This window comes from Leucoraja erinacea, chromosome 6, assembly GCF_028641065.1.
Source record: "Leucoraja erinacea ecotype New England chromosome 6, Leri_hhj_1, whole genome shotgun sequence".
Lineage (NCBI taxonomy): Eukaryota > Metazoa > Chordata > Chondrichthyes > Rajiformes > Rajidae > Leucoraja > Leucoraja erinaceus.
The window spans coordinates 49654701-49681962 of record NC_073382.1 but is presented as its reverse complement, the minus strand read 5'-3'; the positions used below and the strand labels follow the sequence as shown (position 1 = coordinate 49681962).

The 27262-nt window shown below is 39.3% G+C and overlaps 1 protein-coding gene across 3 annotated transcripts in view; it reads right to left on the bottom strand.

Annotated features, from left to right (window-relative positions):
• The window catches only part of LOC129698096 (palmitoyltransferase ZDHHC20-B-like), a 60137-nt gene that overhangs the window by 20269 nt on the left and 12606 nt on the right, over positions 1–27262 (bottom strand). For all 3 annotated transcript variants that reach the window (XM_055636975.1, XM_055636976.1, XM_055636977.1), the window contains exons 3-7: positions 19125–19219; positions 14245–14365; positions 12838–12907; positions 10478–10510; positions 9472–9592 (exon numbers count right to left, since the gene is read on the bottom strand). In XM_055636975.1, the coding sequence (XP_055492950.1) occupies positions 9472–9592; positions 10478–10510; positions 12838–12907; positions 14245–14365; positions 19125–19219 (440 nt within the window). The remainder of the gene's footprint in view (positions 1–9471; positions 9593–10477; positions 10511–12837; positions 12908–14244; positions 14366–19124; positions 19220–27262) is intronic.

Genomic DNA, 27262 nt, shown 5'->3' with positions numbered 1-27262 from the left:
AGAGGAGACTACAATGGAAGATTACAGGAAACTACTGGCGGGTAAGCCTGACCATGCCCCAGCTTCACCCATTTGCAGTGCTCTCTCTTTCTGCAGGGTCAAGTGCAGCAGCTGCTTGACTTGTTTTACTTTGATTATTTGGTCCTTCACTTCAGCATGTCACTGTTCCACAAACTCAACAGCAAGTTTAGCAATGAACCAGGCAGTCAGGTGCACTGACTTCCGATTTTGCATATAACTCAAATTTGTATCTTTCAGGTGCAGAAAACCATGATATGCTGAGCCATAAAAAGCTAACTGTTGGAAATTCTGAAGGAAACCAAAGGCTAATAGTTCATCTAAATCAGGTCCACATGCAAAACATATACTGAATCATTGACCTCAAACAATTGTAAAATCAAAGCTAAATGCACAGTACAATTCATCTCCACTATTTCAATACCAAATTACACCAAATAAGGAATGCAATGGCATTTTACCTTTGGGCAATTCACTGATGATTTCTTGCGACAAAGCTATACACAAATAAAGACACACTTTAATGAAAACTACATTAATTCATTAATTCATGTGCCATGCAAATAGGCATGAATGGGATGGGATGGGAAAATCATGAATTGTCTATGTACAGCATTCTATTTGTACACAATCATCTACTTGAAAATTGTGCTACCCATTGTGTCACCTGTTTTTGGAAGTAGGATACTTTTGCTCCTACATATGCATGCAAAGTTTATAGTGAAGCTATCACAGAAATTATACATCAACATTTCTGAATGTACATTTTATCTGCAAGTATTAAGCATTTGTTACAAGCTACAATTGCAGGTAGTGCCCAGCACATTGCATCTCTAGGACCTCTTGTCTAAGACAGTCAAAGGTACAAAGGACATTGATTATCACATACACCAATTGGTGTAGTGAAATGTAGTCGCACAGAATAAAGTAAATTAATGAACAGTTTAAAATTGTAGATGTTTTTGTTTAGGATAGGGGTTTAGAAGACCAAAACAGAAAGTGCTGGAGTACCTCAGCAGGCCAGATCAGCAAACTGTGATGAAAATATTAAAGTATAAAGCGGCTGTCCCACTGCGGCGACTTAATTGGCGAGTTTAGAAGAGTTTGAAAAAGTGTCATGTTGAAGACCTCCTTCGACTATGTTGAAGACTAGCTTTGACGAGCTTCGGGAAAATTGGACACCGAATAGTGGAGAGTGAAGACGACCTCCTTCGATCTCCTTCGACCTCCTTTCGACTATGTTGAAGACTATCTACGACTACCTTCGATTACCTTTGACTACCCTCGATTACCTACGAATAACATACCGACCATGTCAGCCATGATCATGTCGAATGGCGGAACAGGCTCGAAGGGCCGAATGGCCTACTCCTGCACCTATTTTCTATGTTTCCATGTTTCTATGACCTACTACGACTAAACCTACGCGTAAAAAACAAAATCGATTTTTTCCATGGCAACATTTTTTTAAACTCGTGGGCATTTTTCAGCATGTTGAAAAATACGCCGCGACCTAGCTGAGGCCTCGAGTACACGGGGACTACTCTCGAGCATGAAGGAGAGTTACAAAGACCTCTTAGGACCTCGTGTCGACCATGCTGCGAGTATGGTCGAGAATAATTTTATTATTGATATTACCTTGAAAATGTATGAATTTGTATTTGTGTGTAGTCAGAGTTTCATAAATCTGACCATTCATATGCCGGGGAGCCACTGTAATCTAATTTCGTTTTGGCTTTTATAGTCATAGTCTTAGTGTGAAAACAGGCCTTTCGGCACAACTTGGCCACACTGGCCAACATGTCCCATCTACACTCGTCTCACCTGCCTGCATTTAGCCCATATCCCTCTAAACCTGCCCTGTTAATGTACCTGTCTAATTGTTTCTTAATGTTTTTTTGAAGCAATACACCAATGTCTGAAACTGTGAGCCAGTATTTGTAACTGTGTCTAATTTATATTTAAATACTACTACACAGAAATTTTGCTTTTTATTATGTATATTAAATGTTATAATGTATATTATATTTTATTATGTATATTAAATTTAGAATGCAGTTCAGCACCATATTCAAAAAATGAATATCAATTAAGTTTACCAGGAATATGTTGGCTGATATATAAATAAAAGCACAGAAGAAATTAGTGGCTATGTAATACCACTACAATGTAATATTTCACCTACAAAGAGGTGAATATTTAGATATGCCCATTTGTTTATCAACCAATTTCTGAAATTAAAAATTTGCAAATGGATTCTCTTACAATAAAAATAAAACAATTTGTACTTTAGAGTTAGTTTGGCATTCTCAAAATAGACTGAACTGCAAAGGGATACTTCATCTATCGAAACATTGTTTAAAATGCATAATTCAAACAGGTGACACTCACAATTTTTGCTGCTACATGACTGAGGACTAATATCTGATGCACAACGCTAAAGGAGCACATGGCAAATAAGCTGGTGTCATGCACTGAAGATAATGTGGACTGCAGAATACATGTTACTTCCTTTTTGGGAATAATGAAGGAAATATTAGCCAAGATAAATAAGATACTTTGAATAAGTTGGACCGACGCAATCAGAAGAGCTGTTACACATGGAAAGCAGTTTACACCATTTCCCCAAATGACTTGCAAAGTTTCTCTTCAGAACAACACCAAGGATGCTACCAGTGTCATAAAACAAAATTTCAACGGAGATATTTACCTATTGAGCACAGCATCATGCTGGTGTATGGTTGAAGATACTAGCATACCTCTTGAACATTATCCAATTGGTCATTCCTCACATGGGTAATCCAACACTAATTAGTTGGGCTAGTTAATGATATGGCATTACATTAGATTCCAACATAACTTTACTTTAAGTCCTTGTATCTTTCCACCATGTGCCATTGCAATTAATTGCCCAAGCACATGGATCCTATTTTAAGCACCCTTGGAGCTAATCCAGAACAGAACATAGATCCCCTGTATTTATGTTGATTGGTACAACATCAAACCAAGTCACCTGGGGAGCTGGGTTCACCTGTTTCAGGGTAAGTTTAGCTAAACATTGTTTAATGGAATATAACGGTTTTAGATACGATGCAAGAAATGATTTAACTAATGTTACTAATGTAATTGAAAATATTGGACCTGTGTGATGCAAATAGTGTTCCCTAATTAACACTTCTATCATATCCATTTTGTGTTATTGAAACACGTGTTATAGCAGAACTATTTAGAAACTTACTACTCACTACAATCTGGTATTTAAGTTTATATACAAATAAAAATGAATGCATCACACAGACCAGACTCCCCACCATTAATTCCATCTGTACTTCAAGCTGCTTCAGAAAAGCAGCCAACTTATTCAAACATTTCTCCCACCCAGTCATCCCTTCTTCTCCCTATGCCTGTTGGGCAGAAGATAATAAAGCTTGAAAGCGTACACCACCAGACTCAGGAACAATTTCCTTCCCTCTGTTATCAGGCTTCTGAATGGTCCTACCATAAGCTAGGATATATCCTGAATCGTCTCGTCTCCTTTGCGTTCAGTGAGCTTTGTAGCTTGAACTGGTGCCCTACAATGTTTAGATCAATATTCTTAATTCTATACCGTTTCCTTTGCTCTATCCATTGTCCTGATGTTTGGCTTGATTGTATTTATGTACAGTATTATCTGATTTGATTGGATAGCAGGCAAAACAAAACTTTTCATTGCACCACAGTACGTGTGACAACAATAAACCTAAATCAATTGAAATTTTAAAGTGGGCAAAGTTGATTATAAAATCAACTTTCCTATCAAAAGTGAGGTGTGAATAATGTATATCTTGTCCACACATAAAATTATAATAGAAACATAGAAAATAGGTGCAGGAGTAGGCCATTCGGCCTTTCGAGTCAGCACCGCCATTCAATGTGATCATGGCTGATCATCCAAAATCAGTACCCCGTTCTGGCATTTTCCCATATCCCTTGATTCCTTTAGTCCTAAAAGCTAAATCTAACACTCTCTTGAAAATACCCAGTGAATTGGCCTCCACTGCCTTCTGTGGCAGAGAATTCCACAGATTCATAGATCTCTGGGTGAAAAAGTTTTTCCTTATTTCAGTCCTAAATAGCCTACCCCTTATTCTTAAACAGTGACCCCTGGTTCTGGACTCCCCCAACATCGGGAACATTTTTCCTCTATCTACCATGTCCAATCCACTAAGAATTTTATGTTTCTATAAGATCACCTCTCATCCTTCTAAATTCCAGTGAATACAAGCCCAGTCGACCCATTATTTCATCATATGTCAGTCCTGCCGTCCCAGGAATTAACCTGGTGAACATATGCTGCACTCCCTCAATAGCAATAATGTCCTTCTTCAAATTAGGAGACCAAAATTACACACAATACTCCAGGTGTGGTCTTACCAGGGCCCTGTACAACTGTAGTAGGACCTCCTTGCTCCTAAACTCAAATCCTCTCGCAATGAAGGCCAACATGTCATTAGCTTTCTTCACTGCCTGCTGCACCTGTGTGCTTACTTTCAGTGACTGATGTACAAGCACACCCAGGTCTTGTTGCACCCCCCCTTCTCGTAATCTGACATCATTAAGATAATAATCTGCCTTCCTGTTCTTGCCACCAAAGTGGATAATCTCACATTTATGCACATTAAACTGAATCTGCCATGCTTCTTCCCACTCACCCAACCTATCCAAGTCACCCTGCAGCCTCATAGCGTCCCCCTCGCAGCTCACACTGCCACCCAGCTTTGTGTCATCTGCAAACGTGCAGATGTGCATTTAATTCCTTCGTCTAAATCGTTAATATATGTTGTAAATAACTGGGGTCCTGGCAGATACACCACATCCACTGGCTCTGCCTTATCCATTCTACTTGTTACATCCTCAAAAAATTCCCAAAGAGTAGTCAAGCATAATGTCCCTTTTTTAAATCCATACCAACTTTGACCGATCCGGTTACTGCTTTCCAAATACGTTGCTATAACATCTTTAATAATCGACTCCAGCATCTTCCCCACTACTGATGTAAGGCTAACAGGTCTATAATTCCGTTTTCTCTCTCCCTTCTTTTTAAAAAAAAGTGGAGTTGCATTAGCTATCCCCTGGTCCACAGGAACTGATCCAGAGTCGAGAGAACATTGGAAAATAATCACCAATGCATCCACGATTTCTAAGGACACATCCTTGAGTAGACCATCAGGCCCTGGGGATTTATCTGCCTTCAGTCCCAACAGTTTACCCAACACAATTTTCTGACTAATGTGGATTCCCTTCAGTTCCTCCCTCCCACTAGATCCTTGGTCCCCTAGTATTTCCGGGAGATTGATTGTGTCTTCCTTAGTGAAGACAGAGCCAAAGTACTTGTTTAACTGTTCTACCATTTCCTTGTTTCCCTATTATAAATTCACCTGTCTCTGACTGTAAGGGGCCTACATTCGTCTTCACTAAGCTTTTCCTTTTAACATACCTAAAGAAACTTCAACAGTTAGTTTTTATATTCCCCGTAAGCTTTCTTTCATGCTCTTTTTCTCCCCTCTTAATGAACCCCTTTGTCCTCCTCTGTTGAGTTCTAAATTTCTCCCAGTCATCTGGTTTGCCGCTTCTTCTGGCCAATTTATATGCCTCTTCCTTGGATTTAACACTATCCTAGATTTCCCTTGTCAGCCACGGTTGAGCCGCCTTCCCAGTTTTATTTTGTGGCCAGACAGGGATGAACAATTTCTGGAGTTCATCCATGTGGTCTTTAAATCTTTGCCATTGTATCTCCACAGTCAACCATTTAAGTATAATTTGCCAGTCTATCCTAGCCAATTCCAGTCTCATACCTTCAATGTCTTCTTTATTCAAGTTCAGGACCCTAGGCTCTGAATTAACCATGTCACTCTCCATCCTATTGCAGAATTCCACCATATTATTATCACTGTTGCCCAAGGGCCTTGCACAACAATGTCGCTAACTAATCCTTCCTCAATACACAATACCCAGTCTAGGATGGCCCGCCCTCTAGTCGGTTCCTCTTCATATTGGCTTAAAAACCCATCCCGTATTCATTCCAGGAAATCCTCCTCCTCAGCACTATTACCAATTTGGTTGGCTCAATCTATATGTAGATTAGTCACCCATGATAACCGCATTTAAAACATGGATTTTAATTTAGTTTGCAATGCTTGATTCAACTGGCTAGATGGAAAAGAGGGTTAGCACATAAAACTTTCATATTTACGACCAGCCTAGTCAGAAAGGATTAAGATCTCCCTCTGAGGTGCCATAATCTCAATTCACTACTTACTTTGCCCCAAACCATCTGCAATTTATCTGAAATTGCCGATCTTAAGTATGACTAATACACCAAAAAAATCATATTACATCATATTAGTGTAACACCAGTGCCACTGTTTTGGCTCAGGTCCATTAGAAACATAAAAAACATAGAAAATAGTTGCAGGAGGAGGCCATTCAGCCCTTCGAGCCAGCACCGCCATTCATTGTGATCATGGCTGATCGTCCCCAATCAATAACCCGTGCCTGCCTTCTCCATGTATCCCTTGATTCCACTAGCCCCTAGAGCTCTATCTAACACTTTCTTAAATCCATCCAGTGATTTGGACTCCACTGCCCTCTGTGGCAGGGAATTCCACAAATTCACAACTCTGGGTGAAAAAGTTTTTTCTCACCTCAGTCTTAAATGGCCTCCCCTTTATTCTAAGACTGTGGCCCCTGGTTCTGGACTCGCTCAACATTGGGAACATGTTTCCTGCATCTAGCTTGTCCAGTCCTTTTATAAGTTTCTATAAGATCCCCCCTAATCTTTCTAAACTCCAGTAAATACAAGCCTAGTCTTTTCAATCTTTCCTTATATGACAGTCCCGCCATCGCAGGGATCAATGCCGTGAACCTACGCTGCACTGCCTCAATCACAAGGATGTCCTTCCTCAAATTAGGTGACCAAAACTGTACACAACGCTCCAGATGTGGTCTCACCAGAGCCCTATACAACTGCAGAAGAACCTCTTTACTCCTTTACTGAAATCCTCTTGTTATGAAGACCAACATTCCATTAGCTTTCTTTACTGCCTGCTGTACTTGTAAGCCAACTTTCAGTGACTGGTGTGCAAGGACACCCAGGTCTCGCTGCACCTCCCCCTTACCTAACCTAACCCCATTGAGATTATAATCTGCCCCCTTGTTTTTGCCGCCAAAGTGGATAACCTCACATTTATCTATATTATACTGCATCTACCAGCTCACTCAACCTGTCCAGGTCACCCTGCAACCTCCAAACATCCTCTTCACAGATCACACAGCCACCCAGCCTTGTATCATCTTCAAACTTGCTAGTGTTGCTCCTAATTCCCTCTTCCAAATCATTAATATATATGGTAAACAGTTGCGGCCCCAACACTGAGCCTTGCGGCACTCCACTCGCCACTGCCTGCCATTCTGAAAAGGACCCGTTCACTCCTACTCTTTGCTTCCTGTCTGCCAACCAATTTTCTATCCATGTCAACACCCTATCCCCAATACCATGTGCTCTAATTTTAGTCACCAGTCTCCCGTGCGGGACCTTATCAAAGGCTTTCTGAAAGTCTAGATACACTACATCCACTGGCTCCCCTTCATCCATTTTACTTGTCACATCCTCAAAAAATTCCAGATTAGTCAGGCATAATTTTCCTTTCATAAATCCATGCTGACTTGGACTAATCCTTTTATTGGTATCCAAATGCCCCATTATTACCTCTTTAATAATTGACTCCAGCATCTTTCCCTCCACCGAAGTCAGGCTAACTGGTCTGTAATTCCCCGTTTTCTCTCTCACTCCTTTCTTGAAAAGTGGGATAACAATAGCTATCCTCCAATCCACAGGAACTGATCCTGAATCTATTGAACATTGTAAAATGATCACCAATGCGTCCACTATTTCTACAGCCACCTCCCCGAGGACCCTGGGATGCAGACCATCAGACCCAGGGGATTTATCATCCTTCAGTCCCATTAGCCTACCCAATACTATTTCTTGCCTAATGAAAATTTATTTCAGTTCCTCTACCCCCTTAGATCCTCTGTCCTCCAGTACATCTGGGAAATTGTTTGTGTTTTCCTTAGTGAATACAGATCCGAAGTACCTGTTCACCTCTTCTGCCATTTCCTTGTTACCCATAATAATTTCACCAGTGTCTGCCTTCAAGGGACCCACATTTGACTTTGCTACATTTTTTCCCTTAACATCTCTAAAGAAGCTTTTACTGTCCTTCTTTATAATCCTGGCCAGCTTCCCCTCGTACTTCATCTTTTCAGCCGTATTGCCTGTTTTGTTTCCTTCTGTTGTCCTATGAAAGTTTCCCAATCCTCTGGCTTCTGGCTACTCTTTGCTGTGTTATACATCTTTTCTTTTAGTTTTATTCCATCCCTAACTTCTCTTGTCACCCACAGTTGCCTTCTACTCCCCTTAGAATCTTTCTTCCTTTTTGGAATGAAATGATCCTGCGTCTTCTGGATTATGCCCAGAAGTTCCTGCCATTGCTGTTTGCACTGCTGGAACAGATTTGAATCCATTCTAAACCAGAGCTTGAAGTGCTTGACACCAACTTTGTGTCAAAAATATGGGATAATATTTCAATCTGCACCATCTTAATGATCACTAAATTTTGTAAAAGCACTCATTTACCACAGGTACTAACTAGCATATCAAATGCAATGTCACAAATTTCATATTGGGTCAGAAGTGTATTACGGACAAGGGGCAATTTTTCCATGAACTAATATCTCTTGATTTTCTTAATATCCAAAAATCTTTCAAACCCTGTACTAAATTTATTGAGACTCCACAGTCCTTATGGATAGGCCATTTCAAAAATTCACTACCCTTTAGGTGAAGACATATTTTCTCACCAATTCCGAAAAGCCAACTCCTTATTTTGCGACTGTCACATGCTTCTAGATACTTCAGTGCAGAAATAAATCCTCTCTACACTTTACATGTCATGTCCAGACCATTACACCTTTCAATGAGATAATCTCTTTTTTTCTAACCTCAAAACAACATATGCCAAGTCTTAATTTTTCCTCATAAAACAAAGCCCGATCCTAATATACAATCTAAAGAACCTTCCTGAATTCTTTCCATCACAAAAAGCATCATGGTTCAGGTAGGAAGACCAGCATTGTAAAGGATCTTGGCTACCTCTTTCAAAATCTTGAGATGAAAACTACCAAATCCTAAAGATTCATTGGCTATCGTCCTATTAATTCTCAATCTTCTGGGCGGGAGGCTTTCGATGTTGTTAATCACTGCTTTTCCAATCTACGGAGCTATTCATCAAGACTAACAAAAATCTAAATATATGTTGAAAATTGGAGAATAAACTCAAAAATGAAATTTTCATATATTCATCTTCAATGGATTATGCAACAGAAAAAACGCCATGATAAAGTTCAACTTACTGTCCAAAATTTGATGAAATATTGTAGCACAGTTGATGCTATGAATAAACAATATAACAGAGAATATGCTAAAAAAAGCATAAAATATTTGTAGTTTGCAAATCCCACACAGTTATTCACCCTGAGGGGGAAAGAAAATACATGTTAGACAATAAATATCTATATTCTAAATCATTTAAAAAAAAATCACGTGATCCATTGATATGTATAAATTAATATCATGCAAGTTTTTAAAAACAAATCTGAACATACAGAAGTGCATCACCTCTTCCAAAATATAAATTTCTACTCAATTTTTCCACTGCTATCCACTACATCAACTATAACCCAATTGCCCATCTAGTCTACTACACCAAATGATCTTGCTGTGGAGGGAAAATCTGTTATTAGGCTTTATTAGTATCATCACTGGCAATTGAATGAATACGCCCTTGAACTGATTGATATCACAGCGATAAATTTCTGTGCCCACAGTCACCAGCCAAATTTATTTTTTGCCCCAATAAAAACAGATTCTTTGGGCAAGTTTTTGCATCTTCACTATCACAAATTAGAAAATAAAGTTGCCCTTGACAGTGTCCTATGATGTAGACAGAATACATTTCCCCATGGTATCATAAATAGCATCACAATACTATTTTAGAAAAGTTATATGGTTAAGTTTCAAATTGACTCAGCACTCCCTGTTCCAAAAAGTAATAATTTATTATCATGCTTATAAAAAGCATTAAATAATACATTTTACATTTGATTCCAAGATACCATAAACTTTTACATTTGATAAAACTTACTATTTAATACTGAAATAAAGCTTCACAGATAAATAATCCAAAAATGTTATTTTCACTCAAATTAAATTATTATTATCTTTAATCTTTTTAAAACAATCCCATATTGTCGAGCACACAATGCAAATTCCCCATTTCTGTGAAAGGAGCACATTTCAATAACTGTTGTTCTGTTACTTTAAATATAATTAAAATTTATATTGTTTTTAGCAACGTACCAAGGACAATGATGATCCATTTTCAATACACACCTGTTTTAAAACAAAAAGAAAAATTAGGACAATACTAATCATTATTTTTTGTAATTGAGCAAATTTAGTGATTTTGTATGAGTCTAGGGAGACTGCTGGAGGAACTCAGCAAGTCGAGCAGTATCTGTGCAGGTAAAGGGATGGTTGACATATCGTGTTAAGATCCTGCATCAGGACTGAGATTTGTACAATAACTCTGCTTTTCTGACCAGATAGTGAACAGGATGGGAATTAGTTTGAGGTCGGAATTTATGTGATACTTATGTTTATTCGCTAAATTTTCCACATATGGTAAAAGTCTCATTCTGGCTGTTCTTAGTTGTAGCAAATTCAGATTTTATGCAAGCTTTCAGTACTTCGACCATCAAAAAATTAACACTGGTGCAAAGTCACATAACCTCCTGAAATTTGACTGATTCCTAAACTTAAGAGTCAGGCCAATCTACAAGCAGTAGGGTTAAAGGCTATTTACATGTGGCAGTTTAGGTTTTAAATGTGGTAAATTCAGATACAGTACAAAATGTGCCATTGTAGCAGTTCATTTTTATCTTCATAAATATTTCCGTTCTAATACTTTCAGTACCTCAATGGAAAAACAATGAAAAGAGAACTTGAATATATATATACACTTCTGGATGGACCAAAGTAATTTACATGCAATGAACCATGGAGGTTAATTTGTGAACAGCAAGGTTCCATAAACAGCAATAAAATAAATGACTAAAACTTCTATTTTGAATGCGTTGAAAGATAAATACTCATCAGAATACACAAGGAGCTATCATGCCCTGTAAACAATGCAATGAGTTTAATGTTTGAAATGTCACTACCGGAAAACATTTGAAACATACTCGAGTGTTTTAAGAGTTTATTTTCAGGTTCAGCAAAGAATATGTATTACTACTGCTGTGACAAAAGTAAAACATTTGTTGAATCAACAATAAAATGTGGCTTTTTATTTTGGCCGGAGTCACATGGCACACTGATTTGGTATTGAGAAATATATTTTTTAAATACATTACATTTCGAGATGGAATAAAAATAGTTTTGATTATTATTTATCAGAAGCATCTTAATGATTAGAGGTTATTCTATTTGGAGAATGTTGGAAAAAATCAAATTAGTTGGCATTTGTGGGGGGAGTTATCGTATAGTCATCAGAAATGAATGCATCTGCACATGAAAAACATTTAAAAAATAGACCAGGTGAAATTAGGAGCAGAAAAAAAAGCAGCTATCCCTTCCTTTTTAATGCCATTTACCAGTAATTTTATCCTGTTTCAATGCACTTGTTTGTTGCCTTCACACATGTAGATTGATTAACGTTTATCACGCTTGCTGTTTTTTGCCAGTAGCTGCTGCATGTTTCTTTTAACTGCTGTTCAGTATGGTGAACATGATCCATCAGCTGAATGCAGACAAGCATCTCAGAATTTTACAGCTCGACAACAATTAACAGGTAAATTAAAAGTTATCTGATACACTTAGACGATTTAGAGTTTGAAGATGATCTGCGAATAACAACATTGAGAAAGCACAATTAAGGGCAGCTGATCATCTTTAGTCGAAGCAGCAGGGACAGAATCACTGGCTGTACATAATCACTTCAAAGGCTGGGAACCACCTTCTCTTGGTAGGGCCATTTTGGGATATTTTGCCCTCAAATGGATAAGTGGATAACTAATGGAGACAATTCCATTGTATCCACCAAGATTGAAAATAACTTTACGTTTGCACCTGGTACTAGTTGAGACTAGGCCCTGCACCCAAGGAAGAGCAGCAGCAAAAAGAGTGCCTTAACCACAACACTCAACATCAATTCGTATACAATATATAATGGAAACATACTTGATCAATATCAATTATATCCATGTGGGACCCCCTTCATATTTCAGAAACAGATTTGCAACAAATCTCAAGGTTGAAATTTCACACCAAGCACATCAAATGAATAAGAAGGATACCCTAGCGTTAGTCGTAATTTTCTCAATCTCTTTATAAGGTGAGACAATAGAACTGCATTTACAAAAATCTGCAAGATGCATTGAATTATTTGAAAAGCTATATAAAATGTCATCCCCAGGTTGTGCATTCCTGTTATTCTAAATTGAGAACGTACCGTGTGAAAATTCAGAACCATAGAGCTACATTTCAGCACTCCATCCACTTCCAAAATGTTAGAAATGAATACAGCACCTTTTTTTTTTAGCATTAGCCAGATTGTAAAATATAGGCTCAGTAGTTATTGGAGCAAGTGGTACATTTCCATATATTTGTTCTCCAAAAACCAAACACTCTAAAGTTCCAAATGGATACAATCAACTTACATGTCACAGGCAGAGCAATGATGACATCGGTCAGGTTTAATTAGTTGGCAATGATCACAGTACCTGATGGCTGGGAAAAGAGAAAGTAATTTGAATTTGAATAAAACTCTTCAAGGGAAAAAAAAAAATGTAATTGAATCCACATAATGCATCCTCTATAGCCAATTGTTCATTCTTTTAAATATTGCTAACCAATTTATATAGCACCACTTTGCCCTGGACCTAGCCTGCTGCCCAGAACACTTGTCATGTTCTTCCCATTCACATAGCCATTGTGTGGCTGATGATATCCTTCTCTATTTTGGATTTGGCACAATAGAGCATTGAATGAGAACATTTCATAATAAATAAACAAAGAATGAAGCTTAGATGCAGAAGAATTGTATATGCCTTTCAAGTCACTGGTTGGTTAATATTTACGTCTTTCTCTGTATCTACTCGACAAGGCACTTAATCGAAACTTCCATTGCACTCTTTACAGTTTTAATGATTTTTTCAAAAAGTCACAAAGAAGCTACCAACCTTTGTAAAATTGTGACTAGTTATTTACCATTCATGCTACTTAGGAAGCTAAGCTGGGGGGGAGTTGACCAATTGTACAAATAAGGACATATTCTGTCATTGTAATAAATACAACAAGGTTGGAAATTCCAAATTGAAGATAGTGTGACACCACTCTGATTCCTCGATATTAAATTGTGAAAAGTAATGAAACTGGTGGCAAGAGTTCACAATTTATATGGATGGACTGTAAGAATTTGAATTCAGGACTTTTAACAGTAAATTAAACATGTTACCAATATAATATAATTAAATAATTAAAATTGCCATTGACAAGTTACAGCATGGATTATGCAATGGAAAAAGTTTAGTCTGACCTGGCAAGGCTGCATGATAGTTGCATAGCATTTTTATAAAAACGTATTAACACCCTAGCAGTCATTCACAAACTTTGGAACTCTCAATGGCAGTTCTCAGTGCATCACCTCTATTCTCTATGAACCTTAATGTAGGCTCGGTGGAAGGCTCATTGATACTACCAAGTCTCTTGGTGATGAATGTTTTAGCAGATGGACTGTTTCATACAAGTGATCTCAATATGAAGCAGTAATGTTGTGGAGCTGCAAATAAGAATTTCATTGTTCTATCTGGGACATATGACAATAAAATACTTTTGACTTGCCATTTCAAGGTCAATGGAAGGTTGGGTGGTTTAAAAGAAAAATTGCACTTGCAATTTAGTGCATTTGCAACTTCTCAAACACAAATGCATGGGAAATAACCATCAATATCTGAGAAAATATATAAGTAAAAACAATGGATTTTAGAAGGCATTTTTTTCAAAAATCACATTCTCTTTTATTATTTACACAATGACACCTTTATCTTACTGGAGTATTAGTTTACCTCCACTTGCAGTTCTGGTATAAACAGGCAAGTCTTTGGCAGCTCTTTTTAGAATTTCTTGCTGTGTTTCGGCTCTTTCTTCCCGATCATACTGTTCCTTATCAGATTTTATCAAGTTGAACTGCAAGAGGTAAAAAAGAATGCAATTATATTCAATTCTGAATTTCATCACTATCCTCAATATTAACATTTTCCAGTAATTTAGGGTTTCCCATAATCTACCTTTCCAGACAAAATATGGATCATGATGATCAATTCAGTTAGAAAGCTTGTTACATTCACTCAGTAAAGAAAAAGCCCATCTCAGCACAGTGCTGCTGACTTTATTCTTATTTCTAATTGTCTATTGTCTATAATAGACTTGCTGTCATTTATGAGATTTAAATTGTTAAAGTTTTATTAATGATGACAATATAATGTTATTTTCCCAATCTGTCAGCATTCACTTTCTTGGATTTTGACAACCACCATCCCAGTTACAAGCTCAAAATTAATTCCAGCATACTGCACAACTTTACGTTTCTAAGAATATTTTCTTTCAGGTCGTCAAATATTGATTTATTCTATGTTCTCCTCTATTTCACTATTAACGGTTACTCTTTCAATAATTACCACATCACCACGTATTTTCAACCACAATCTGATTTTTTACTTCATGTTTTCTTAAGTTCCTTTCGCATCTTTTTTTGCCCATCCTTAACTTTACCCGTTATTCTATCAATCCAACTTGCATTTTAACTCCAGACCTAAAAGTAACAGACTATATGACTGTATGCAAAGAGCAATACAAGTGCATAGTAGAAGTCATAAAATAGGGGGTGGGTTTTTGTTTGGGGAAAAAAACATGCAAAACAATCGATCCGCCCCAACAGATAATAATCCCTGGTCTGTTAAATAATCCACCAATTCACCCTCAATAAAACACACCAAATATTACAAAATACTGTCAACAGGCAAAGGCGATTGTGTCTACTGTGACTATTATCTGATGTTAAAAAAGCATAAAGTAACCCTTTATGTTAATCGTTTATTTTTGTGCACAAGGCAGGACACTTGCATTTAATGCCAAATCCCAGGTACTCTAGGATGACCCTTTGTAACCCTTCCAGTACATGCCATCCTGAGGTTTCAGCAAGGTTTCATTCCTGAGGACGGTTCATAACTCAAACAATTCGCAAGGCGGAAATCAACCGGGGACCGAGGTCCCACACGAAGATGCCTGCAGCGGCTTGTAAATCTATCCCGTTGATCACCCAAATACTCGTTTACATGTACAGGCTGTACATAGGTCAAGCGTTTGTAACAGTTATTACAGTTGCGTCACAACCTGTTAACAGTGTGCATTGTGCATCCATCAAATATTGTGGGACTGGATGAAGATTAACAGATTCCCTACCCTGAAACGTAAAAATTAACAGAATACCATGACAGCTTTTAAGGATTTTTTTTCTGATAATATGCACAAACGATTATGTTATTAAATTTATTTTCATGATTTACCATGGTTGGTTTTAAACTGTTGGTGGCTGACAATCAATAGGCAATAATTGAAAATAAAAAATTGTGCAGACTCTGGAAATTTGAAATAAAAACAGAAAATGCTGAAACTCAGCAGACCTGGCAACATCTGTGGAAAGGAAACAGTCAATCTTTCAGATCTGCAACCCTTTGTCAGAACTCAGAAAAAGAGAAATACAACTTGGTATTTGGTAAGGAGATGTAAAATAAAAATGTATTTCTCTAATAGGGCGAGTGCAATTAATGGAGTAGCTACCAGCACATTATGCAAGATTAGATTATCCAGAAGCTCCCATAAAATAAGGAGACCAGCACGGCATACAATACTCTCCAAGACCATTCAGGACGGCACTAAGGCACAGCGGTAGAGTTGCTGACTTACAGCACCAGACACCCGGGTTTGATGCTGACTATGGGTGCTTTCTGTATGGAGTTCGTACATTCTCCCCTGTGCTAATATCAGGGTGCCAAAGGGCTTATTTTCACGCTGTATCTCTTGCGTGAAATGAAGACTAGAGTAAAGTTTATTGGTCACTGGTGACTCTCTGTTAATAAAGTTTATTTATACATTTAATTATATTATCTTTTTCCTCCAACACTAAAGAGCCATGTAAGCACATGTTTGCAGGTTAGAAACACAAGTTAGGTTGGCTTCTGTAATTGTCCCTAGTGTGCAGGATAGTGCTAGTGTATGGGGTGATCAGGGTGCCAAAGGGCCTATTTTCACGCTGTATCTCTAGCGTGAAATGAAGACTAGAGTAAAGTTTATTGGTCACTGGTGACTCTCTGTTAATAAAGTTTATTTATACAAAGGTATTCATTCCCCTGTACTCAAATTATCTTGCTATGAAGGCCTTGACATTTAATTATATTATCTTTTCTAAACCCCAATATCAACAGAGAGTCACCAGTGACCAATAATACAACTGCACCAGCCATGTAAGCACTATCTGTAACAGCAGGACAGAAACCATAATCCTTCAGAAAGTGACTCGTATCTTGACACTCCACTATCTAGAAACACAAGTTAGGTATGAGGTAGAAAGCTCCCCACTTGCCTGGATGAATGTATCTCGAACAATACCAAAGAGGCTCGCTCGACTGGAGGCCCATTCACCAACTTAAACATTTGTTCCCTCGACCACAGTCACCATATTTATTACACACAAAATCATTTGCAGTTTTTCAACAAAGGAACTCAGACAGCATCTGTTAAATCGGCGACTTCTTCTACTGAGGTGGTCAATGTCAGCAGGTCAAGACAATGCCACCGTCTGCAAGTTGTCCTTTAAGTCACACACTACTTTTCCATTGATCTACAAGTTAGTTCTGTACTGTAACTGTGCCCAAAAGTTCAGGTGGGCGGCACGACTCATGTCGCAGCGGCGTCTGCAGTCCGTCTGTCTTTTTGTTATTTTTTGTCCCGTTTTAATGTAGTTTTTATTTATTTTTTTGATGGCGGGTCCCTGCTGGGAGACTGCTTTTCGGGGCTTCTGCAACGGCGACTTCTCCCCCCCGAGTCGCGGGGTCGAAGAGTACCTGGAGCGGGGCCTGACATCGCCCCGCGCGGCTTCAACAGCTGCGGGACTTTGCTAGCACCCGCCGGGGGCTCCAACACCAACGGAGCGCGGCCTTGCATCGCCCGGCGCGGCGTTAATGGCCGCGGGACAATTGCCATCGCCCGCTGGGGGCTTTGACTCTGACATCGGGAGGGGAATGGGGAGTGCAGGGGAAAGGTAAGTTTTTTTGCCTTCCATCACAGCGAGGAGGAGATGCGCTGTGATGGATGTCTGTGTAAATTGTGTTGTGTCTTTGGTCTTTTTTTCGTGTGTGTATGACTGTAGAAACAACATTTCGTTTGAGCCTCTATGAGGTTCAAGTGACAAATAAATTGTATTGTGTATTGTATATTGTGTAAGCTAAAAACTTCAAAATCCATTTGCAAAATTGTTCTAGGGGAACTTTCATTAGAAAACTGTAGTGATCACGGTGGCAGCTCATCGCAAACTGCAATTGGAAATGGTCAATGAATGGTGACCTTTCCACTGATGCCCACATCCCACAAATTCATTTAATAAAAGCCGGGTTGCATTTATCTATACTGCATCTGCCACGCATCTGCCCACTCACCAAATCTGACCAGGTCACCCTGCAACCTCCTAACATCCTCGACACAGTTCACAATGCCACCCAGCTTTGTTTCATCCGCAAACTTGCTAGTGTTGCTCCTAATTCCCTCTTCCAAATCATTAAAATATATGGTAAACAGCTGCGTCCAACACCGGGCCTTGCGGCACTCCACTCATCACTGCCTGCCATTCTGAAAAGGACCCGTTCAATCCTACTCTTTGCTTCCTGTCTGCCAACCAATTTTCTATCAATGTCAACACCCTACCCCCAATACCATGTGCTCTAATTTTAGTCACCAGTCTCCCGTGCGGGACCCTATCAAAGGCTTTCTGAAAGTCTAGATATACTACATCCACTGGCTCCCCTTCATCCGTTTAAATTGCCACATCCTGGAGAATCATGAATTGAAATGGTGGGACGCAAAATTTACAGAAGATTAATCAGGCTAAGCATGATTTCCCTTTCAAAAATCCCCATTGCTGACTTGGATTTCTAATCCTTTTTACTGTACTTCTGGATCCAAAGGTGAAATTCTGACCGAATTAAATGTGGTCATTTAATGAATTAAAAATGTAACAAAAACTGATCTGCAGAATATTTTGATAGGTGAAACTACTGAATAAAACACCATCCAGCCCCTTCCCCCCCCCCCCCACAGAAGTCATTCGCATCTCCCCCCCCTGGTCTGTACCCCATTCCCCCTCCCTGCCTCAAAAAGGCAGCCAACATCAAAGACCCACACCATCCTGGCTTTCCACTTGCCTTCGGGAAGATAGGCAGGAGCCTGAAAACTGTAACGTCCAGCTTCAGGAATAGCTTTTCCCTACTGCCAAGCAAGCATGGCAATTGTCCTTCTAAGGTGTACTACAATTTCTTGCATGTAAAATAGTAATAGGAGAAAGCTGGAATTAATATATATTTTCTTACAAGGTTGTATGTACCATCTTGTAAGATTAATAATTTTTGAAATACCTACCACCTCAAGATATCAAATAACTATTGACAACTAGTTGAATTTTGATTAAAAAAAGCTATATAATTAGTAGTTAGAATCTGATCCAATTTATCATTTTTTTAAATTTGATTTTCAGAAAATGGAAGTTGCCAGAACATGAGAAAAGTTTGTAATAAAACAAACGTATTCAACTTCTCGAATATTAGCATTTCATAGAACATTAAAATGAAATTAATGCAGAATTGTTAAAATGTCCCTCTCTGATTGCAGCACTTACCTCTTTTGATGGCTTGGCAGGTGATGTAAATATTGTTTTCCAGTAGGACCACACAAACATGATAAAAGATAGATGGAACACTACAAGGTAAACAACTGAAACAGATGGAAAAAAAAATATTTTAAAATTAGCAAAAAATAGCATTCTCCTGTTGGAGATATTTGTTCTCCAGAGTTGAGTCTTTACAAGGATAACTGAACCATAAAAATGTATAGTACATTTAGCATGAAAGATCCTGTGAGCGTGTTCCACCATTCAATAAGAATATTAATCCAGGCCTCAACTTTACATTGGTGCCCAATTCCCATAATCTTGAATTACCCTATATTCCAAGATCTGCTAAATTCAATCCCAAATATTTTCAAATGACAGCCTCACAGCTACTTGAAGCATAGACTTCCAAAAATTCAGCATGCTTTGCAAGCAGAAATTCTTGGTCTTGAATGAATGAACCTTATTTGAAACTATACTTGCTAATTTAAAATTCTCCTGAGGGAAGACAACTTCACAACCCCTATCCTGTTAAGCCCCTTCAGAATCTAGCATGTTTCAAAAAGTTCCCTTCTTATTCTTCTGAACTCCAATAAGTAAAGACCCAATGTTGAAACGGGGAACTGCAAAGATCCAACGTGCATCCCAGTGAATCTCTTCTGTACATTTCTGACTAAATGACATAACTTCCTACATCTATGTGACCAGAACTGCACGCAGTACTCCAAGTGTAGTCTCACCAACAACTTGCTCCACCATGATGTCTCAGTTATTTCCCAATGAAGGCAACTGTGCCAAAGGCCTTCCTTACCACACTGTACACCTGACTTGCCACTTTTAGGGAACCATGCACCCGTACCCCCAGGTTTATTTTCTGCCACTCCTGCTAGAACTTTACAATTTACTCTGCAACTCCTGCCTTGGTTTGATATATGAAATTGCAACATCTCATATTTGTCAGAGTTCAATTCCATTCACCATTCCTTGGTCAACCATCCCAACTAGATCTTATTGTACATACTGTAAATCACTATAAGCTAACCTGCAAGCTCTTATCAACTTTTAACAAATTTAATGTGGTGTAAGTAAATGCACACAAGGAATTATAATCGACCAAGCACATTGTGCTTCTGACCCATAGGACTTATAAAACATACATTGTCTCACAAATTTCTCTTGCAATAGTATTTAACCATTGTCTAATATCGAGCCGGTATTATAATTTAACACTTCAAAACAATTCACTGATTCAGATATGCATATTGGCTATAAGATTGATATATTATCCCCCTGGGGTATAGTCATCATAAAGAGCAAAGATTGCATCCATGTGAAGGGTATAGAGCAGGTATGTTGACCTAACACAAAAGAAAGTAAGAGGGAATTTCATCAGCATTCTGCGACGCCACATTTTATAGAGGCGTCCCACAATACATGTGTTATTCCCTTCAAGTAGATCTCATCTGTTGTCTCAACTTATCTAATTCTCTATAGAACCTGAGAGAAGTTGCTAACAAATTGTGACAAATGGGTTCAAATCATACAGTGCTAACTTTGTACTTAAAACAACTGGGACTTGAAAATGGTGCCAGATCTGGTGACTCTTGTATACTGTCTGTGTACTATTTCAGTACACTTGCAATGTATCCAAGATGTGCTTATGCAGAGCAATACTTGTATGAACTGCATGTAAAAACGATTTTCACTGTTTCTCAGTACACGTGACAATAACGTGCCATTGGAATAGTTAAGCATGATTTGTTAGATGTGGAATGCATTTGTTTATTCACTATCTCTACATGCTTTAGCATTGCTTATCCATTTACATATCACCCTGCCCTCTTACACGAAGAACATAGTATACATACAATCCAGTTTCTTGATCATGTGTCAGCTGTGCCTCTCCCACTGCTAGGTTAGTAGGCTAACTTACATCAACGTTTGCTTACATTGGCTCCATTCCTGCCTTTTGCCACTGTTTACATGTCTGGGGATAGTCAACAACACATTCTCAAAATAAAAGTAATGCAAAAGTAATTAATGTATCTTTGACAGCAGAGCTGCAAGTCTGAGCACCTGAAATTCATCTGAACACAATCCACATTTTCAACTATCACTCCGAACAAGATCTTTTTTGATAGAATCATAAAAAATAGGTGCAGGAGGCCATTTTGCCCTTCATGCCAGCACCGCCATTCATTGTGATCATGGCTGATCATCCACAATCAGTAACCCGTGCTTGCCTTCTCCCCATATCCTTTGATTCCGCTAGCCCCTACAGCTCTATCTAACTATTTTAAATTCATCCAGTGAATTGGCCTCTACTGCCTTCTGTGGCAGAGAATTCCACAAATTCACAACTCTCTGGGTGAAAACGATTTTTCTTATCTCAATTTTAAATAGCCTCCCCTTTATTCTTAGACTGCGGCCCCTGGTTCTGGACCCCCCAAACATTGATAACATTTTTTCCTGCATCTAGCTTGTCCAGTCCTTTTATAATTTTATTAGTTTCTATAAGATCCCCATTCATCCTACATTCCAGTGAATACAAGCCCAGTCATTCCAATCTTTCCTCATATGGCAGTCCCGCCATCCCGGGGATTAACCTCGTGAACCTACGCTGCACTACCTCAATAGCAAGGATGTCCTTCCTCAAATTAGGAGACCAAAACTGCACACAATACTCCAGATGTGGTCTCACCAGGGCCCTGTACAACTGCAGAAGGACCTCTTTACTTCTATACTCAAATCCTCTTGTTATGAAGGCCAACATGCCATTAGCTTTCTTCACTGCCTGCTGTACCTGCATGATTACTTTCAGTGACTGGTGTATAAGGACACCCAGGTCTCGTTGCTCTTCCCTTTTTCCTAATCTCACACCATTAAGATAATAATCTGCCTCCTTGTTATTGCCACCAAAGTGGATAACCTCACATTTATCTACATTATACTGCATCTACCCACTCACTCAACCTATCCAAGTCACCCTGCATCCTCCTAGCATCTCTTCGCAGTTCACATTGCCACCCAGCTTAGTCTCATTTGCAAATTTGCTAGTGTCTCATGCCTTGTTCAACTGCAACACTGACACTTCTGATTTAATCTTCTCCCTCTCAAACTGCAGATTAAGATTTATCATATTATGGTCACAATCTCTTAGTGGTTCCTTTACCTCGAGTTCCCTTAGTAAATCTGGTTCATTAGATAAACACTAAATCCAGAATTGCCTTCTTTCTGGTAGGCTCCAGTACAAGCTGCTCTAAGAATCCATCTTGGAGGCACTCTACAAACTCCCTTTCTTGGGATCCAGAACAAACCTGATTATCCCACTCTACCTGCATTTTGTAAACACACATAACCACACTGGCATTACCTTTGTTACATGCCAATTTTAACTCTTGCTGCAACTTGCACCCTATATCGATTTTATATACCACCAAAGTGGTCAGTTGGGGATGCTGTGAGTTGGCTGCCGTGCCAGCAGTGTGTTCGTTATTTCGGCTTTTTTTTAGTATGTCCAAATGTTTGTTTCAGTGTCTCTCGGTATGTCTTATGTGGGGAGTGGTGGGGGAGAAAAAGGGGAAACTGTTTTTCAGTCACTTCCTCGACGGAGGCAACTTTTTCCATGTTGCTTCTCCGCCCCCCCCTCTCGCGGCCTAACAGCTTGGATTGGAGCGGCCTTTCCCGGAGTCGGGCCCAGAGCTTCAGCAGCGGGCGCAGCGTGGACTTTTCCATTGTGGAGCGGGGCAGACCCTTGCGGGGAGTCGCCAGAAAGGAGTGCACCGATCACGGGTCTGGTGACTTTGGCATCATGGGACTGTGGTCTGCGGAGCTTCTAGCTGCGGACATGCCGTGGACTTACCATCTGGAGCCTGGGATCCCTTGCCGGGGATCGCCGGAAAAGAGCTCTGACTGCCGGCCTGCAATATCCTGAAGCTGGTAAGAAAGTGGCTGATTCGGGCACACCGAGCTGTGGAGTGTGTTCGATCGTCCTGACGTCAGAGTTTTGTTCATCCCGACGAGAGGGACTGCATATCCGGCGTCCATAACGGCGATTACAGAGGGTTCATGGCCCCAACCACGGATGAACAAAGGAGGACTGACTGAACTTTGTTGCCTTCCACCACAGTGAAGAATGCTGTGGTGGATATTTATGTTAAATTCTATTGTGTATTGTGTATTCTTTTTTCAATTGTACCGCTGCATGGCAAATTAATTTCACTGTACCTTAGTTGGTGCATGTGACAATTAAATTTGTATTGTATTGTATATTTAGAGACACCTAAATAGTCAAGGGATAGAAGATCTGAAAGCAGGCCAATGGGATTAGTGTAGATATGCTAAAAGGTCAGCATGGATGTGATGTGCCAATGAGCCCATTTCTTTGCTGCATAACTCCATCACCACGTAAGCAATGCCTCTAAGGAGTCTTTGTTAGATTCATTTAATATAGTTTGGTGCAATCTATCTGGATCATTATTTTTATTCTGTGTTGAGATTGATTTAATATGGCCTATTTTCTTTATTTATCTGATTTCTCATCTCATTACCTAAAGTCTCATCTAAATGATCTGATGATCTGCCTCCACTGCTACATGTGAAATTATCCCATCTATTTCTTAATGGCTCTATTTCCAAGCTCATCTCTACTTTTTATACAGATATGTTTTTAAATTATTTGGGAGTTTTATGTTCCCTGACAATTTAATTTCAGTTCCTTTGTCTTCCTAATTGTTTATGTAAACTTATTTTTTATTTTCATCATACACCAGAGTCCTACACACTTTTCATCATACACACTGTGCTTTAAATGCTTCCTTCCTTATATTCATCGGTTCTCTTGTGTCTTTATTTAACCATGGAGTTTTACTTTGTATGTAGAGACTGTGAATGGTGGAAAATTAATTATACTCTTGACTTGGTGATGGAAAGGTCATAAAGTGAATCATAGGACACTCTGGTTCTAGGCTTATGGCCACAATAGTTACATGCTACCATATCAAAGGACTTCATTCTCTGGAGTCCTTTGATATGAAATCTGGAGTGATGAGGGAGTTGGTGTTGTTGGTTAGTAATTACTAATTCATAATCTATATGAATATATCGTACTCTACGATAAGGGACTTGACCCAAAACGTTCTATCCAGAGGTGCTACCTTTCCCACTGAGTTACTCCAGCATTTTTTGTCTATCTTTGGGGTAAACCAGCATCGGCAGTTCCTTCCTACACAGTACAAATATATCAAACTGTCGAAAGTTGCTTGTCTCTAGATGTTAGCAAGGAGGATTTTACAGAGTTGTTTGAACTGAATGTGTCTTTGTCACATCCGGTTCATTATTTCCTTTGGAGATATGACACCATCTTGCAGTTTGCTAGGTGATTTCAGAGATAAGAGGCAACAACATTGCTATGGTCACACATACACTAAGCCAGAAATGGCACGTATCCCTTGACAAGTACACTGCTATGTGCTCACATATCTTTTTTGCTCATGGTCAATATAATCACTTCCTACAATTGATATAATTCACACAAGATTAAAAAAATCAAATGGAAAAATTGCAATGGTAGAATTTATATTTGATCTTCAGATTATTAATCCGTAATGTTGGTAGTATTAATATATGAGTTTAGAAATTCACTTGATTGAGATTTTAGTTTTCTTTGAGTTGATGATCTATCCAAATAAGCTTCCAATGTACAATTTAAGTCTCCACCGATTATTAAGTTTTGTTGTGTACATTCCGGGATATTGTTAAGTATTCTCTTAAAAAACAGGGGGCTATCAAAATTTGGTCCATACACATTTAGGAGAGTCATCTTTTTTGAGTATAACTCCCCTATTATTACAATATATCTGCCTTCAATATCTTCTATCGTTGATATATGTTTAAAGGGTATACCTTTACGAATTAATATTGCAACCCCTCTAGATTTATGTGAGAATGAGGAGTGGTAAGCTTTAGCAATCCATTTTGCTTTCAATCTCTGTTGTGCTTCCTTTTTAAGGTGTGTCTCCTGGAGAAATATTATATCTGTTTTCAATGATTTTAAATGAGCTAACACTTTGCCTCTCTTAATAGGTTCATTAATTCCCTTAACATTCCAACTACAGGATTTAATTCCTTCACCCCCAATTTTCCTATTCACGTCTTTCATCTTGTGATTAGAGTGGTTATAGCAGATGGCTCAGCACACTCAACCCTACCTTATACTCGAGCATCAGGTAGATTAATTTTAAGTCTCATCTGTTTTCCATCCGAACATATCTCCCTAAATAAAATATGTAATTCCATTCCAAATACAAAATATAATATATTATAAGGTAGAAGAGGTAATAAAAAATTGTATTAGTAATGTGTAAAAGGTTGAAAAAGAAAAAAACTACAACTAAGATTAGTGCAGTTAGTGATAGCCACCCTAATGTGGCTAAGCATCTAAGGACTTCCATAGCTTTTGGTAAAAAAAAATAAAAAAATTACTAGCTCTGTACTTTCCTTAAAAGAAAAGTTTCAAATTCAGTGCAAGCAATTTATGGGGGAAAGGAAATAATGGTTATATTCCATTAATGATATAATTATTAGTCTCAAATTGAAATGTTAGTCTCGTATAACATAAACATTAGTCAAAGAATAATCAAAATAAAAAATATCAATTATACATTTTTAATTATAAAATACCTGGATCGCACTTTACTTATATTTCATACTTTAGTTAGTTCTTAGTTGATCCAGTTAGCAATAATTAGTGTTAATTAGTATTCATGATTATTAATAGTTGTTAGAGATTAGTACTAAAATGTAAATATTATATATTAGTAGCAAGATATTTGCCCAATTCTTGTTGCAGATTTTGGGCAGCTCTTAAATATAATACATGTATAATACACCTTTTATCTGGAGTACCGGAAACCGAAAAACTCCGAAAACCGGCCATTTTTTCCAGGATGTCGTCTGCACGCGAAAGCTCGCGTTTGGCGCCAAACTTGACCCGAAACGACCCACAGTCAACCCAGGTCTGTACTACTGTAGCGACTGCCTCCTCCCCGGAGACCAGGGAGACACTTAAACATCTGTAAATCATTGCTTAAATGTTAGTCAGTTAGTTTGGAGGGCTTTTATGTGAAGGGGGTGGGAGGGGTGAAGGGGTAAACTTTAATTCTTAGTCCCCTACCTGGTCGGAGAGGCGGGGAGCGGTCAATGCCTTACCGGGTCGCCGTGCAGTAAGCTCCGCAGCGCTGTGGCCGCCAACTCCCAGCTGGGGCTGCGGGCGTCCGGCGGCGCCAGTTGTAGCTCCGACCCTGGCAACTCTACCCCAGGCTGCGCGGTGCTCCAAATCCAGCGCCGCCCGCGCCAGACGCCCGCAGCCCCAGCTCCGCGAATGTTGGGAGTCGGCGGCGTCGCAGCGCTGGGATACCAGCGGGGAGTGGGCAATGCCTTACCGGGTCGCCGTGCGGTAAGCTCCAGAGCGCTGTGGCCGCCGACTCCCAACATTCAAGGAGCTGGAGCTGCGGGCGTCCGGCCGCGGGCGGTGCTGGATTTGGAGCGCCGCGCAGCCAGGGGTAGAGTTGCCGGGGTTGGAGCTCCAACCGGCGCCGCCCGCGGCCGGACGGAGCCCCCAGCTCCGCGATGTTGGGAGTCGCCGACCAGGTAGGGGACTAAGAATTAAAGCTTCCCCCTTCACCCCACCCCACCACCACCACATAAAATCCCTCCAAACTAACCGACTAACATTTATGCAATGATTTACAATGATTCCCCGGTTTCCGGGGAGGAGGCAGCCGCTCCAGACTTTTCAAGCCGCCCGCGCTACCTACCTAATCTACGCTAAAAATCTTCCATTCGGAAATCCGAAAATGCCTGAAATCCGACAAGTGTCTGGTCCCAAGGCTTTCGGATAAAAGGTTGTGCACCTGTAGTTTAGAGTTTAGAGTTCCATATCTTCTCTGCGGGATAACAATATCCAGGTAAGTGTTGAGTGTTGAATATTATTCAATCTTCGGTCTTATCCTCGATACTCTTGGCGAATTCAAGTGCTTCTGTGTGCTTGATGAAGAAGTGTTCCTTCTTCTCAAAGGTAACTCTTAATGTTGCGGGGTATAACAGTCCGTATCTCAAATTTTTAATGTTCTTCAGTATTCTTCTTG